This window comes from Lycium barbarum, chromosome 2 (assembly GCF_019175385.1).
Source record: "Lycium barbarum isolate Lr01 chromosome 2, ASM1917538v2, whole genome shotgun sequence".
In the NCBI taxonomy this organism is placed as follows: domain Eukaryota; kingdom Viridiplantae; phylum Streptophyta; class Magnoliopsida; order Solanales; family Solanaceae; genus Lycium; species Lycium barbarum.
Genome location: NC_083338.1, coordinates 7,786,663 through 7,801,314, shown reverse-complemented (window position 1 = coordinate 7,801,314; position 14,652 = coordinate 7,786,663). Strand labels below are relative to the sequence as shown.

General features: G+C 34.8%; 1 protein-coding gene across 1 annotated transcript; it reads left to right on the top strand.

Moving 5' to 3' along the window:
• The first annotated feature begins 5,777 nt into the window (after positions 1-5,777).
• On the top strand, positions 5,778-7,465 carry LOC132629283 (uncharacterized). Its single transcript, XM_060344986.1, has one exon. The coding sequence runs from the start codon at positions 6,245-6,247 to the stop codon at positions 7,169-7,171; it is 927 nt and encodes a 308-aa protein (XP_060200969.1). The 5' UTR covers positions 5,778-6,244; the 3' UTR covers positions 7,172-7,465.
• Positions 7,466-14,652: the final 7,187 nt, after the last annotated feature.

Genomic DNA, 14,652 nt, shown 5'->3' with positions numbered 1-14,652 from the left:
ACCAAAAGTGCAAAATTACTACATGCGTGACATTAGTGATGATTAACATAAATATTTTATTTTTATTTTTATGCATATTATATTTCTTACAAAATACTATTAAACAATATTTGAATATGACTGTTATAGAGAAGTAGTTTTACAAAGAGTGTACCGCTATAATGAATGTCACTATTGTTAGAAGTAGAATGATGTTATAGAAAAGTAAAATATAATATGAAAAATCGGTTCTTAAAAAAATCAGGTCGTTAGAGTGAAATGTTGTTGTAACAAATGACTATTATAATGAGGTTTGACTGTATAATTATTGGAGAATTTTAATGGTTAACTAGAGATTAATTTGTGTAAAATATAATTAACGAAAGAAAAATCAATGAGTAAAGAAAAGAAAAGGAAAAGAATATAAGAATTGAAATTTTGGAATATTTTTGACATGGCGTTGACGTCGTGGTGTTGATGTGACACGTGAATGAGATACTGTGAGAGCGCTGTTATAATATGACTCTAGATGGTATTAAATTTACTTCTGTTATGTGTAGGGGGTAATAGGTACCTCAATTAGTTGGAGTGTGTATTCGACTAATCTGAACAACATTAGTATGCATTTGATGTGTTTTCCTTTCTTTTAATTTTTTTTTTTTTTTTTTGCTTTACAGAATTTCATTTCCTTTATTTAAGATGAAGTTAAAGAAAAATTCTTAGCTTTTGAGTTGAAGCAAATAAATAGAATTTTTTTTTGTCAGATGTATTTAGAATAATTTTATTTTGGAACATTACTTTTATCACTTTATTTTTTACTGATACATATTTGATATATATATATATGTGTGTGTGTGTATTATTAGTATTTTTTCAACTAGTAGAAGAATTTAAAATAAGACACTAATATAGCTATTATAGTGTTGAGGAGCACACGAGGATATTTCAAGAGTAGCAGAATCCAATTCGTTTTTTTCTTTTCTTATATGGGATTTTAGATATAAAATTATAAATTCAAAATTTTACACTGTCAATATAATTTAATCAATTATAGTATTAATTTATCTTTCAGGTACGATATCATGTGTTGAATAATTGCAGGTTCCTTATTGAGGCCATGCAAGCCACATTTACAGGAAGATTAACAAGGAGAGGAATTATCTAGCTTAGATGGAGACTATATTGTGTTTTTGGGTAAATCATAAATGTATGATGATATATAAGCACTTATGATTCTTGTGCACGTAATAGTGAGGTCATTTTTTTTCAAAAATAAGATTGCATTAGATGTGATAGGATTAGTTGGACTCCTAATTTTATATTAACAAGGACTTATGTTTCGTGTTAGTTTCTTCTTTAGTATTTCTCGTGCAGATTTAGCAGCAGACTCGCTGGAATTCTAAAGTTCCATTATCTGGAGGCTTTGCACATTTCCGAAAGCCTATGGTATTTCTTAAAAAGTTCCAAAAGCTCTTCATTTAAGCTTCAACTCCACAAAGTTGGAAACATATTTTATTCTATCGAAATATGGTAAAAATTCGGCAGAAATTTAACTCGACTTTCAAATTCTTTGAAGAAATACACACATAGAACAGTTACTCTCTCTCTCACACACAGTGTCAAAAAAGGCTGAGAAGTAGCAGAAATTTCAGAGTTTGTAAAATCCAACCAAAGACAGTCGCTGAAGAAATTGATAATTTGCACGACCAAATATCTATCGTAAGTGGTACCTTATTTTTGCCTGTAAGATAGACAAAGTTACTCCACTTGTTTCAAGCTAGTGTTTGTGGAATAATAAAGAGCAGTAATTAAGGACACAATAATTTTTATGTGGAAACCACCCGTCTCACAAAGGGTAAAAAAATCACGACTCACATCTCTATAGGATTTTTCCCAAACTCCAATACAACTGTGAATCTTTGCAAATTCAAGTTACAAACTCTATAACCTAGGAAGTAAGGTTTTGGTAGACAAAGTTATATATTTCACTCATCGTGTGAGAGAGTGAGAGAATTCTGATAGGGAGCGCTTTCCCCTTAAATATGTAGTACACAACGCAATTCAGATTAGCCGGGACACTAAAACGAGTATCGAACATTAGATGTGAAACCAAAAGAAATAGTGAGAAAATAAAAACAAAAAGATTTAAGTTATATACCATCGACAAAATAAAAAACATTTATAATATTACTATAATATAATTTAACGGTTTGTACTCCCTCTATTCACTTTTACTTGTGTAGTATTCTAAAAGGAGATTTTCACTTTTATTTGTCACTTTTAGCATATCAAGAGAAGATAATTTTTTTTTTCTGTTTTACCCATAGTATTAATTACTCATTTCAAATTATCTTTCAAATTCATTAAAAATATGCACCATTAAATATGGGTATCATAGTAAATTAGCACTTCAATTATTATTTCTTAAGGGTGTGCAAAGTCCACAGTGGACACAAGTAAAAGTGAACGGAAGGAGTAACATTTTACTTTTATCTGCACCATATATTCACAACTAAATGGTAATAGCCTATATAAATATTCTTATTTCATTTTACCTTATTTGCATTGATTTTAAGGCCCCGTTTGTCCATACATACCAAAAAAAAAATTCACTTTTTATGGAATTTTGTAGTTGGAGTTGTGTTTGGTTATAGTTTTTGAAATTGTAGTTTTTGGTGAAATGTAGTTATAAAAAAGTGAAAAAAGTGAAATTTAAAAAAAAACAAGTTTTTGGTATTCCGGAATACATGCAACTTCAAGTTGTATTCCGAATTCTTATGACTAAACGCTGAAAAGTGAAAAAAAATTTCCGAAATAAAGTGAATAATTCTTATGGCCAAACGCCTACTAAGAGATGTTGTAAGTCTTGCGAGAAAACTTCATTTCACACGATTTAATTTTCAGGTATACTTCGAACATTTATTATGGCAAGTTCTTTTATAACTAGATTTGTACTCTTCGGTTTTCTGCTTATATCACAAAAAGGTAATGCTATAGCCTATTTAGGAAAGTATTTTTTTCATCGATATTCATTTTGGAACCCCGATTAAATGGATTCTCGCCTCGTAAGGTCATTAAATGAGGAAACTTTCTATCGGGGGTTTTTCATGCCAAGACTCGAATCGGAAATCTCTGATTAAAAGTGGAGAGATCCTATCCATCCTACTACATACAACCCGTCATCGTTATTTAGAAAATTTGAGGACGTAGCATATAAAGAGTCTAAAATGGGCCTAAGAGAGATTAGCCTAGCCTTCTTTATTCAGAAATTGACATAAATAGCCGTCTATCAAAATAATGACCAGTATTTCTTTTTTTGTATATTAATATATAATATACATCAAACATACATTTTTGATACAAAATAGTATACATATATATATTTTTTATATTTCGCTAGAAAATTTAATTATTTTTTATCGACTGGCGAAATATATAACTTGCCCTTCTTTATTTCCACTTATGGAGGCTCTTAATATGAATAGTTCAAATATCAATCTATTACTCCGAAGTGCTTTTGTTTTTATTTACAATTGCTTGTGTACTAATTAGATCTGTTTCATATAGATTTTTGATGAAGTCTTTATATCATCTGGACACTTTCTACACAAAAATTCCCGTGGAAATAAATCTTTTACCATTGATCTATCCATTCCCGACGTCAATAACCTCTACCAGATTTTGCTCTAATGGTGTAGTCAAATTTTTCACTAAAGGATGCAAAATATATATATGAAGAAGTAAATATACGAATAAATCAATGAGAGTGTATGTAACATTAAAAATGGTGTTGATCTTGTATATACAATTAATTTTTTCGATGAAAACGATTATAATGAACCCCTTATGTCCCTAGCTTTGCCCCTCTCACCACTGCCAACCACTACCATCGACTACCATCACTCGAGGTTACTTTAAGTTAAGATTTTTCCCAATATTTTGTTGATCCAATAGTTAATTACAATTTTATTTTAATTTTATATTTATTAAATTTCAAGTATAATTAAATTATACGCATTCAGACAAGTTGAAGTGGCCCTAACTTTACTCGATTGAGATTGGATAAGAGAGAACACATACTTATTTTGCTTTCCTCAATTTATGGATGTTACTGATTATGCAGGAGCGTGTTAAAATTGCAGTGCAAACAAAGAAAAGCACCCACGTAGTATCTTTGTTTGGAAAAAAAACATGAAGGAAAAAGAAAAAGATGTTAACTTAGAGCCCGTTTGGATTGGCTTATAAGTTGCTTATAAGCTGTTTTCAGCTTTTTTGAGTGTTTGACTGACCAGCTTAAAGTCATTTTGTGCTTAAAATAAGCTCAAAAAAATAATTTGGCCCATTTAACTTAGCTTATCTAAAGCAGCTTATCTAAAGGAGGATTAGAAACTTACCCTTGAGAAGAATATATTGATAAACCCCTCCAAAAGTTCTCCAAAACGAGGTCCCAAGCTCAAAATATGTGCATGGGGTGATAATGTTCGGAACGGGGTTAAGTTTCTGCATAGTCATCCCTTAATTGCGATCACACGACCTATCCATGAGATTGCGGGTTCCCGAAAAATATGTCTCTAGCGATCGCAGCCCAAGGAATCACGACCGCGATGACCAAATTAGTAGCAGCTCGTGACCGCGCCACGTGGCATCGCACTCGCGAAGAAGAAAACTAGACACAGCTGAAATCAGATCGAAAATCTAGTTTCACCTAATCCCGGTCCAATACCCGAAACTTATCCAGAACCCCCCGGACACAAACCAAATATGCATTTCGATTATAAAACATGCTACGAACTCACTCGCACACTTGAAATTCTCAAAAGAGGTCATCATGACCCCGAGTTGACGGTGGTGAGCTCCAAATCCCATAAAACTAGATTTCCAACCAAAGGTAACTCCAAATCCCATATATGATTATATGTAAGCTTTCTTTAAATGTGAGATTTATAATCTTGAAAACAAGATAGTTTACCTGTTACAACACAGACCGGTAAGATGACTTGATGGTGTAAAAATTATTTACACTCATTACAATGTATATAACTTAAACTTGCGTGTCATAGCCTAGATTTGATATAAATAATTACCTGTTACTATAGAACATTTCTAAACGGAAAATATAAGTAAATTGTACGTTGTCAATCTACATAATTAATATAAACTCTAAACAGTTAAAGGTGACCGGATGTGGTAAAAAGCCCTCACAGTTACATTATACGCAATAACCTGTAGCATGTAAGTGGGGCCCAATGTCAGACAAATTCCTCACAGTAACGGTGTGTATAACTTAAAATCATTTGTTATAACCTAGACTTGTATGAATAATTATACTTATTATTGTAGGCTAATTTAACCAACAACACTGTGAGCCCACAAAGTGTGGTATGAGAAGAGTAGAGTATACGCAGACTTTACACCCTACCTTACCCTAATTTAACCAGAAAATGTAAATAAATTATATATATATATATATATAACTTAAACTCGGAAATAAATAAGTGAAACTGATTTGGTAAAACATTGGCTAATTACTTAATTATAGCTGATTAGGTGGGAGTGTCCCCGAGTTCTTTAAATTCAATATTATTTTTTAGGTTCTTACTCATCACTTCCCTTCAATAGGAAAACTAACTTCATAAACAAACTTTTATGTCATAACTTGCCGAAGAAGTTAAGGTTTCTTCAATAAATAAATGAAATAAATTCTGACAACTTGGAACTTCAGAAAAGCAAACATAACAAAAAGTCTTTTACTTTTGCAAATTCCTCTACTATATATGGTGGAAACAAAGGGACGAATTAAAATCACAAGAAAATTAGCCTTTGTTGCAAGAACCAATAGAAAGGTTTTTGTAGTTACAAGAAAAGAGCGTCGGTTCTTATATTGCGTTCATCAAGATAGTCTTGCTCGCTTCTGAACTCTAAGACAAGCTCTTCAGTCACTACCTTCGGTTCAGGTCGAATTAGAATTAAAAAGATTCATTCAACAACTTCACATTAGTCTGAATCTGACTTTTTGTACTGGTGGATTAGAACAATCACAAGAAAACTAGCTTCGCTAGCAAGAACCAATTGAAGGGGTTTTGAAGTACAAGAAAACAACATCAATCTCATTACATTCACCAAGATAGTCTTGCTCGTTCTTGAACTCTACGGCAAGTTCAGCCACCACCCTTTAGGTCAGATCGACTTAGGAAGAAACAGATACATTCAGTAACTTTCACAACGGTCGAAAGCTGACCTCCTGTGCCTGTGAATCAAAGTAAAAATGGCAAAGTTGGTTGGGCATGTAGGAACAGGTCTTGGTTTCTTTTTAATAGGTATTTGGCATTTATTCAACCATATTAGACTACATGCTTTGCATCCAAATGGCTACACTTCTTTACTATGGTTCCCAACTCCAAAAGTAAGGCATTTAGAACTTTTCTTGATTATGTGTGGAACCATAGTTTTCTTATTTACGGAACTTTTTAATAATCACCATCTTCTAAATTCAAATGGAACAATCCCTTCTAACCATCTTCATTATCTTGAACATTCTTGCATCTCTTTATCTCTATTTAGTTATGCATTTTTCTCCATGTTAATTGACAAAATTACCCCTTCAATCCAAGCCCAAAATGGACTTACAAATTTTCTTGCATCAATTGCTTTTGGCCAAGAACTTCTTCTATTTCATCTTCACTCAACTGATCATACTGGTGTTGAAGGACAATACCATTGGCTTTTACAATTAGTCATTTTTGTGTCTTTATTCAGTACCCTTTTGGGAATTCCATTTCCTAATAATTTCTTGAATAATTTTGTGAGATCTTATAGTATTATGTTTCAAGGATTTTGGCTTATGGTCATTGGTGTAATGCTTTGGACACCAAAATATATCCCTAAAGGTTGTTTTATAAATTTGGAAGAAGGATATCAAGTTGTTAGATGTCATGGACATGAAGCACTTAAAAGAGCAAAATCATTAGTGAACATAGAATTTAGTTGGTATATAATTGGAACCACTTCTTTAGTTGTCTCTCTTTACTTGGTTGGTTTCAAGATTTTCACAAAAAAGGTTGAGTATCTATCCTTAAAAAATAATTTTGAGGATCAAGAAGAGGACGTAGAGGATATTGTTGAAACTCAGAAGAGATCAAGTGAATTGAAGAAGTTTGTTGAAATGGGGAAAGTGTTTGCTACATCAACATGATAATTATATAAGCAAGAAATGATGAGTTAATTGTTAAAGCGACGAAGCATGGGAATGTACAAAAAGGGAAAAAAGTTGTTTGGTGGTTAAATATGTGTGTGTGTATATATATATATATATATATATATATATATATATATATATATATTTGTTTTTAATAATGTGTAGAAAATAGAATTTCACACTCAGTAGAAGGGGTGTATTTATGTTTTTTTATCAGGGATAGACTTATTTACATATGTATGTTATACACACACAAATCATGTAAATATATTATTTATTTACCTATTTATTATTTTCTGAGGGTACGTCCTTTGTCCAAATTTATGTAGCACTCATTGACCGATACAGAGTTTAAGAAAGAAGACATATAAACAAGGGTGTGTTTGGTATGACGGAAAATGTTTTTCTATTTTCTTTTGTTTGGTTGCACTTAAGATCTTGGAAAATGTTTTCCTCCAAATAGGTAAAAACATTTTCCGTAAAAATTTGAGGGAAAACATTTTCCGGATTAACAAAAACACACCAACGCATTCTTGGACCCACCCCCGCACGCCCCACCTCCTCCCCCCTACCCCAACCACCACCACACCCCAAACCCCGCCCTAAGCCACCTACCCTCCTACCCTACCTTCCACCACCCTCCCGTCATGCCCCGAACCATGGCCTGTGCGTAACACGGCACTCGGTGCCTGACTTCCTATGACTGAGAGAACCAGATGGCTAGCTGAATCAACATGGACATATAATGAATGCGAAATATAATATATAACATGTTGAGCTACTGAATGTCTAACTGAATAGTCATAAATGCAGAATAAATCTGAAGTATAGAAACGTAGCCAACATGGCTAACATAAAAGCCTGCTAAATACTGACTGACTGTAATTCTAGTCTATGAAGCCTCTATAGAATACTGAAGTACTGACTGATTACCAGGACAAGGCCCCCAACATACCTGATGTCTGATATAAATAAATAACTGAAAGAAAGATAACGCCCCGACATACCTGATGTCTGATATAAATAAATAACTGGGGCTCACCAAGCAGTTGATATAAGAATACTAGCGATCAAATCCGTCGTCCCGTAATCAGTACCTGCATCGTGAAATGCAGGTCTCGGGCAAAAGGGACGTAGTACATTTGAATTATGCTTGTATGTAAAACCAACTGAAATAAATAATAGATGTAGGGTTCTCGGGGAAAGGGCAACCCAAACCAATCAACACGAACATACTGAAACTGAAACTGAAACATATTGATAGCTGAACTGAACATGAGAAGATAGAAATAAGTACTCCCTGTTCTGAATATGAAATCACCTGTTTTAAACTAGGTTTATATTCTATGGCCTCAGCCAAGAGTAAGTGCACAAATCGGTGGCCTCGGCCCAAGTAAGTGCATCCAGCTATGGCTCGGCCAAGTATATGTATACATAAAGCTGCGGCCCTCGGGCCCAAATACAGGTGTTCAATATGCACAATTTATAGTAAGGAACTGAGAATCATACTGTAATGCATAACACTGGAATACTGAACATTACTATGTTGAGACATATATTCATGAACTGATTCTGGAGTTTCAAGCATTGTTGTTCATAAGATTTTTGAGTTTTCGTAACTGAGAGTCATAGGATATCAAACACGAGTCAATACTGATTACACATTGAGTTCACGGCATTTGGAATGACAATCATGAACGAATTAGGAAACCATATTGTTTAAAGAATAGAAGTTTAGAAGCTTTCCATGTCACTAAGGCTTAACTCTATTTCTGAGGCAAATCATAATGGTCGTAAAAAAACGCGACGTGGGAGAATCATTAACATTTCCATATGTAGAGAGTTAGCCTTACATACCTCAATTACGACCTTTGAGCATACTACATCGTTTGTCACCCCTTTCGACTTTAATCTATAGCAATATATGTCAAAGGGAATCAATATTAGTTATAATACTCATGTTTTGGTCATCTAAGTATTTTATCAAACACTTGATGGGCATGAAGCTCCACAAACTCTCATTAATGGTGTTTCTACACCCACCAACCCATCCTCTTGCTTCAAGATAATTCTATAATCTCATAATGCTACAATCAGTATTATTCTTCATCACTCATAAGATAGACAGTACCCTTAATCAACAATCAACAACCCAAAATTATAATCATTCATGATTTTCTATCAAACCCATCAACTTATAGTTTGTAATCATCAATACAAAGCTATAATCAATTAAAGGATGAAGGTGTTACCTTTTGGACGTTCAATTCTCTTGAATTCAGGGGTTCTTTCATCTAAAGCGTAGTCCCAATCGTTTATCTATGGATTTGAAGGGTTTGCCCATGTTAATAAGGTGTTGGAGAGTTTAAATTAACTTAGAATCATCACTAGAACTTACTGTCACGATCCAACCGGAGGGCCGCAACGGGCACCTGATGCTAACCCACCCGGGCACCTCTTATCATACTTTCACATTTACATCTAGGTGAGTTATATAGCTAAATCATACTTTCCATCCATTATTCATAATAATTCCATTGGGCAACAATACATATATATCATCATCAATAATAATGCCCATATAGGTGTGCATAAGCCGACGAGGCTAACAAAATGATATCCAAAATATAGGCCGACAAGGCCAAATACATCTAACCATATAACATGTCTACGAGCCTCTAAAGAGAGTATGTCATATCATATAGGCGGGACAGGACCCTGCCATGCCCATAAATATGTACACAAAAGAATAAATACCCAAAGTTGTAGCTCCGAATGAAATGGAGCTCCGCTATGTAGTCCCTGAGTAATAAAGCTACGGATCAAGCCTGTCTCCCTGGCCACCTGCGGGCATGACGCAACGTCCACAAACAAAAGGACGTCAATACGAAGAATGTACTGAGTATGTAAAGCATGATCAACCATTATAGAAGCATAATAAGCAACATAAGAAATAGCATAAGATGGGAGGTAGAAGATCTAACGCCATAGACACTTACTTGCTTTTCATAGGGACTTTCCATTTCTAATGCGTGATTGTGTGCATACATCCATATCCGTATCCGTACTCGTATCCGTACTCATTTACATTTCGTATCCATAATCATATTCATATATATATCATTTACGTAGCAAACCCGACCACGAAGGTTCGGTGTTTCGCGTACCCGACCATGGCTAGGCTTGGTGATTATACATACCTGGCCCTACCAAGGCTTAGGATTACGCATACCTGGCCCTACCAAGGCTCAGGGTTATCTGTACCCAACTGCAGTGGTGTGCGCGCAATATATATTTTACCCGGCCATATAAGCTCGGGGTTTCATAATAGTCATACATAGACACATATACATAAAAGCTCATAAGCATCTTTAGCATCATTAGTATCGTCGTTCATTACATGTATCCTTAGAGTATTACTTATCATAGGAGGAATTTAGTACAATCGTATCATATCGAGAATCATAGCTTAGTAGCTCTTAAAGATAGAATCATTTGGAGGACATCATAGGCTCATAGAAGATTAGATATTTGGCCAAGAAACCATGACTTATGAAAGAAGGGTTAGCCTTACATACCCTTTCGTTCGACTATTTTATCGCTTGAACGTTCTCCTTCAATGATCACGTTTCTACCTTCATTAGAGTATGTACTAACATTAGAAAATCGATAACTTTGCATACTAAACTAAAGCTAGAGAAAATTGGGCAGCATTCCCTTTGTTTATACAACTTCCTCCATATCATACATCAACTCCCAAACATCTATAATAACATTTACAACATCATAACAATAGTCTTCATTCTCCTACATTATCCATATTCCTCAATTCACTTCAAGTCATCCATACCCATGGTCATGGCACACTATTACATTACTCATATACAATGTCTATCCCATGTTCTTAATGTCATTTATAACATGATTATAATCATAACATATCAAGAATCATGACTCAACCCAAGCTACTACTCACAAACATCACTATTCTCACATTCAAGACCCATTTTCTATATTCTTCTACAATCCAAGTCTTTCAATGTCTCAATACCTTCAACAACATGGAAATACCATAAAACTTATCTTAGACGGTGTAAGAATGAACCTTGAGTGGAAATACTTCACTTGAATCAAAACCCTAGTTCACCTCCAATGGAATCTTTTGTAGTCCTCTAACCCTTGGAAGCTTTCTAACAAATAAACACTTGATTCTAGTCTTTTGATCTTTGTGTTCTCTTGAACTTGAGTGGAATGTGCTTAGAGAAGGGTTTGAGCTCTCAATACTTGTAGAAGATGAAAAATGAATAAAAGAACCCAAGGCATCTATTTATACAAAAACTAAAAATCAGCCCGTCGGGTACTATACAGACACTTATACGGTCTGTATAGTATTGTATGACCCGTATAAGTGGCCTTGGTTCACCAGAAAATCATCTCCCTGCTGGGAGTTATACGGACCCCTTATACAGACCGTATAAGTTGTCGTATAACTCCATTTCTCTGAAATGGATTCCGTCGTTTCGTTCGGTCTCCAATCCTTATGGAACCTTCTTGACACTTGTTTAGCACCCCATTAACAATCTAAGGGACATAACGTTTCTCCAAAACATCGTTAAGTCATCATTAATTCGGTACTCATAAATCCTTTTCGATACATAACGTATTCCTTGCCTTTTCTCGGCAACTTTCTTCTCTTACCTCAAATGTCTTTGAAATCTCAATTAGGATCATCAAATGCTATTTCTCACTTATCGAAACATCGTATACTTCATGCCCTTCGTTAATCTATTCACTGTGCATTAACGAAAGAAAATTCCAATGTGTAACACTTACCTTGGATGATGGAGGGACCTTGGAGCAAGTTGGGTCCTCGAGAGCTTCCCTTTCTAGAGCAAATTTTCGTGTTTAAGTTGTAGGGAATGATGTAGGAATTTTATAATGGCTTTACCTAGTGCGCGGCCGCATAGCTGAAAGCCCAACCATGCAATAAAGGCAGTAACACTGCCTCTGGTGCACGGTCGCGCACCTGAAAGTTCTTCGCGCAGCTGGCTGCGCAGACTGCACAATGTCTAGTAAAACGTACATAAATTTTTGCACAGGGATTCATTCGGGATCTACCATATATGGATGGAAAGGTATTTCAAATTAATACAATTTTCATATTTTAAGTGTTCTTAAATTCCCTACGGATTTTCACGTAAACTTGCTGGAGGTCAGATCAATTGTAAACTTGGTCGATTCTATCGAATCTTAAGCACCTCATTATTCTTCTTGATTCCGAAGCAACTATTTCCACCCAAACTCATCCAGAGAGGACTTCATATGGCTAAAATATCACGTTAATACTCATTTAACACATTCACGCCTAATCCGAATTCACGGAGTGTTACACACCCCTCCCTCCCCTCAGAATTTTCTTTTTCATGTATTTTATTTTACTTTTACAAAAAAATTATAAAAAATAGAAAAATAATTTCTTACCCCCCCACTTCCACTGCCCCCCCCCCCCCCCCGGACACCACCCTCACCAACCCCCTCCAAAAAAAGTTTTTAAAACTTTTTTTTTGTTTTGGTTTTTTACACCACCCAGCCCCCAACCCTCAACCCCTACATCCCTCCAAAAAAAATTAATTTCATTTTTAAAAAAGTTTTTTAAAGTTTCTTTTTGTGTTTTTACACCACCCAACACCCGCCCCTTCCTACCCCACCTCCCAACTCGTACTCCCCACGATCAAAAGTTGCACTTCGAATTCAAAAACTTCATAGCGATTTTGCTTAAAGTATATGCAAATGTTCTTAAAATGAAAATTTTCAACTTGTGTATCAAACACAAGAAAATGAGTAGGAAAATCACTTATTTTCCGAGAAAATATTTTCCTTCATAACAAACACACCCCAAGTCTTAGACATTTGTGTGACCATAACTTATTGTGTGTTGGAATTTCATATGTAAAAGCTTCGATCTTCATCACAGTATGCTAGATGAAGTGTTTTTAAGCTCCAACACAATATGACCAGTGGAATTATTCACCTGTAAAAAAAATTCAAACTTTCACATGTTTAATTGGAAATTTTTCGTGTTTTAACTGGAGATATTTTTACTTAAATTTTGTTTTCGCATTGAAAGGTGACCATCCATTATGAGTTGGTTCATGCTTCTACAAAAGTACCTGTTATTGCTTCTTAAAGCACATGATACATCTTGGGATTTTATTAGATTGATTATTAATGACAACGATTTCTTATCATTCTGTTACATCTCGAAAATTTTTGCTTCATTGGCGTCGTAAGTAAACTAACATAAGGCCGGAGAGGTCATGTAACCCTTATAAGGTTAAGGAATACTTTTAACAAGTGTTAAGCAAGTGTCTAAAGGTTCCGGGATCAAGAAAATTGAAGGAGTTAAGTTTGTCAAAACTTTGGGAAAACTTAGCAAACTTTTGGACAGAAATTTTGGTCCAAATTGAGAGGGGCATATCGCCTAGAATATGAGGAGTTATGGAATCCATAAACTATGTAAATTGAAGTTTAGCGAGTCTTCTTTCCAACGCAACTTACAGATCACAATTCTGAGAAGTACGGCATAAAGTACGACCCGTACAAAACTGTACGTTCCGTACATTTTGCATGTATCTTAACCAAAATTTTCAGAAAGTTGAAATTTTTTACCTCCAAGTGCGGGATGAACAGTAGCACGTACTTGAAAGTATGGGATGAATAATAGCACGTAGTTTGAAAGTCTGGGATGAACAGTAACTCGTACTTTGCTCGAATTTTCCAGAAAATTTAAGTTTGTGGACTTGGCCTATATATTGATTTCCCCACAACTTGGGCCTCATTTTTTCACCAAAATAAATCCCTAATGTCTCTATAAGTTCCCTCTAACATCCATGAACACCCCAAATCATTTCAAGAGATCAAACGCTAAAACCCTCAACTAGTTCATAAAAAGTGTTTGTTCTTGCTTCTACATGGAGTAGTGCTGAACTTGGTCTTGGAACAAGTTGTATGAGTTGTGTTGACACCCAATTTTGTCCCGCCTCTCCTCCAAAATATCTGTTTACGTTTATCATTATTATTATTATTATTATTATTGTTATTACTACTACTACTACTACTACTACTACTACTACTATTATTATTATTATTATTATTATTATTATTATTATTATTATTATTATTATTATTATTATTATTATTATTATTATTATTATTATTTTCCTAAAACCTAACGTCTATCACCAACATCAGCTGCACCCCCTCCCCAGCCCTTCTCCTTCTCTCTCTCTTCCCCTCCATTTCTTGCAAACCTTAAGCTCTCTTTAGCCATGGATAGATCTGTCCACTCCCTTTTCGTGCAAGCCTTGTCCGCTCTTTCAAGTACCCATCAGTTCCTTTTCACCCGCTCTCTTCTCCTTCTCTCTCTCCTCACTCCCTCTCCCTTCTTCAACCAAAAATAGCGAATCCGTGGGACCCTT

Bases quoted from the DNA above. Each gene is read 5' to 3' on its own strand.
- LOC132629283 (XM_060344986.1), top strand. From the start codon at position 6,245: ATGGCAAAGTTGGTTGGGCATGTAGGAACAGGTCTTGGTTTCTTTTTA.